Source organism: Dermacentor silvarum, chromosome 1 (assembly GCF_013339745.2).
Source record: "Dermacentor silvarum isolate Dsil-2018 chromosome 1, BIME_Dsil_1.4, whole genome shotgun sequence".
Taxonomy (NCBI): domain Eukaryota; kingdom Metazoa; phylum Arthropoda; class Arachnida; order Ixodida; family Ixodidae; genus Dermacentor; species Dermacentor silvarum.
The window spans coordinates 350,474,952-350,477,836 of NC_051154.1; the positions used below are offsets into that span (position 1 = coordinate 350,474,952).

Sequence of the window (2,885 nt, forward strand, 5' to 3'; positions counted from 1 at the left end):
CGCAAATGGGGCTATTGTTAGCGATCGCCCGTCGTCTCTGTCGCCTTCTACTCGTTTCCGAAGACCAAAGGCTCGTTCAATACGTCGCGACTGAACTCTCTTCCTTTCATCTTCTCCCCGATGAACACCGCACAGCCCTAGCCGTTCCTCCGGCGGTGTACATGATACCAGTGCCATCGATCTGACCTCCCGGGGCGGCACCGTACTTCTGTGGAGGAAGAGACCAACTCCTCGCTTACACGTTGCCGCAACGTAGCACACGCGGCGACCCATTTCATCATCGGTCCTTGCGGGCGCTTTCCAATCGACCTCGTCGGAAGTGCTTCCATAAGGTCCATTACCAGTATAGGAAGCCATTAGATGCCTCCCTTAGACACCCTTTCGAGAGCGGCGGGTGTGCCGAAATCTTGTGCGGGTCTTGAACGCTGCATTCGGAGAGGGATTCGAGTTCGCGCGTCAGAGGGGCGTGTCTCCTAGCCTCCTAGCGCGGCTTGGAACTGTGGCTACGAACGTAAACCCTGGCTATTAAGTTATTCATGCTGCGCATTATTCGATTCTTCGTGTCTAGCTCCTCCACGACCTCCTCTCAATTGTAAGTACTAGAGTATATGCAATCAATCACATAATTCATCTAGTAGGGTAAGTCCTCGAGTTCAATATTAATCTTCGCCGGCATTGTGAACTCCATCGTACGGAAAAAAAATCCACCTTAACTTCTTGCACACAGTATTTTCAAAAATGAAATCATCGATAAAGGGTAGAACGAGTATTCCGATTATGATAGCTAAAGAAAGCAGCAATGCCCTTATTGCCTAGATATACATACATCGCCAATTGAACCGTCGTCATGCTCACGAGTGAAGATAGCGCTATTTGCTCCTGCTTTGCCAGCATCGGCATTCTCTTTTCTTTTTTTTCTGTCATCACGATAGGTCTTAGCTTGCGCTAGAATCCATACTTTTCTTTTTCTTTCAACTTCTCCTCCTTTTGCCATTCCCCATTAGTCAAATCATAAGAAGCAAGCTTATTTCGTTATTATCTGACTAATAAAAAGTCGCAGTTTCGCCCGAAAAGCGACGCATCAATTGCGATAGAAAATTAGTAGAGAGCTATTCGGAGTAGGGATAGCAGTTTTATCAGCTGCATAAACTTGGACACATCCGCTTACTAACTGAATTAACCAGCAAACATGAATAGATCACACTGAATGACCGCAGACAACGACTGTCCAAACGCTGGCAGCAATCGCAGCGGGCAAGGTTCGTGCGGTCTATCGCTTCAAAGGAAACTGAGCGGCGCATGCACAGCGCATACAAAGGTCAGAGCCGTGTGGAGATGGAGATAAGAGACCGTGCGGCGACGGCCACAGCTGGGCAAAGTACAAACGAAATTGCCAGAGTTAAAGCTGCGCCCCCCCCCTCCCTCCCCCGCGCTGCATTCCCGCTTTATTGCTTTCGCGTGGGAGATTAAGTGGCAAGTTCCCCTTACGCCGGTTGCAAGCTACGCCTTGGTGCCGGAGCACAGCGTCGCCCCGCCTCCCTCCCTCCCATAACCCCACGGCCTTTCGCGCAACGGTCGGTTTGCTTTCCGCCGTGCGTTCGCTCTCCGTGATAGCGCGCGGTCCCCCGCGCGCTTTCGCTCGCGCCCGGGCGCGCGGCGACGATTTTATCGGCCTTCGAATCTATACGGAACCTCACGGCGACGGCGACGCCGACGGCAGAAATCCGGATGAAGTGTCCATATAATTGCTATCGCAATGAAAATCGGTCCCCTTGGTTTCCTTTCGTCGTGTTTATGTTATATATCATTTTATTCCTTGTTGCTGCATGCAGTAGGTATTCAGTTATAGAAATCCTCTTACTAGAGGTCGACCAAAGACAGGCGTGAAAAGATGAGCACGAGCGACCATCTTTTTATTGTGCGCGCAAACGACAGAAGCTGTATACAGCGCACAAAAATAAATTGTCAAAATGTCAATGCCGAAATAAAGACGAGAAAGAGGCGGGGGGGGGGGGGGGGGAATGCCGACGTCGAGGCAACAAAGCAAGAGCGATGTCTCAGAGCTTGCACGGAGATCAGCATCTCGGAGATTGGCGCTTCGGCAATATCTCAGCCAGCTTTCTGAGAGACAGTGACCGACGCGACGAAGTGCCTGCAGCGCGACGGGGGTTCTTTCACGGGTTGACGTCCCACATCCGGAGAGGAATCAAAGCGCCAAGAGCGGGCGACTGACCTGCCCTTCGCGTACTGCGGTACGTCAAGCCGACACACCTCCGTTCGGAAATTTTCGTTTGTGATCTCGAGCGTGCGCTGTTGCAGCCAATCCAAGCCGCGACGAAATGCCCGGGCGAACCTAGAAATACGATTGCGATGCGGTGGGAGTACTGGCTTCGCGCTGAGTGCTTTTTTTTTTTTTTTGGCGGGTTTGGCATGAAACCTCGTCTGAGAAGAGAAGCACGTCGATTTCGTACTGCCACCGGCTTTCTTCAATTCCTATAATATGTGCCCGCATAAACAAAACAACACGCACCAAACACAATTGATTGACAGCAGTCTGACGACATCAAACGGCGGTCGTCACAGTTCAGCAAGACTGAGAGAACGTCAACAGATTGGGCATTCGCCGAGGTAGTAATCTTCTTACAAAGAGCATTCACCTAGACTTCATGAACGCGCTTGCAGACGCGTTTTCCTCTCGTATCTTTCTTTTTTTTTGGAGCTGCACCAAGGTGGTGCAATACAACTCTAGCGAATTTAGTCTGGGCCAAAGTTTTTCCTTCGACTGTGAGCTGGAAAACCGCTCGGTTACCTCAATGCTGCCTGCGTGGTATTAAAATAAGCAGGAGAGCTGACGCTCTCAAATGACGGTGGGACTGTCAACTTTT

General features: G+C 50.7%; 1 protein-coding gene across 1 annotated transcript in view; it reads right to left on the bottom strand.

The window, feature by feature from the left end:
* Positions 1-369: 369 nt before the first annotated feature.
* The window catches only part of LOC125943367 (uncharacterized), a 67,319-nt gene continuing 64,803 nt past the window's right edge, over positions 370-2,885 (bottom strand). The window contains exon 9 of the mRNA XM_049662659.1: positions 370-425. Within this exon, the coding sequence (XP_049518616.1) occupies positions 370-425 (56 nt within the window). The remainder of the gene's footprint in view (positions 426-2,885) is intronic.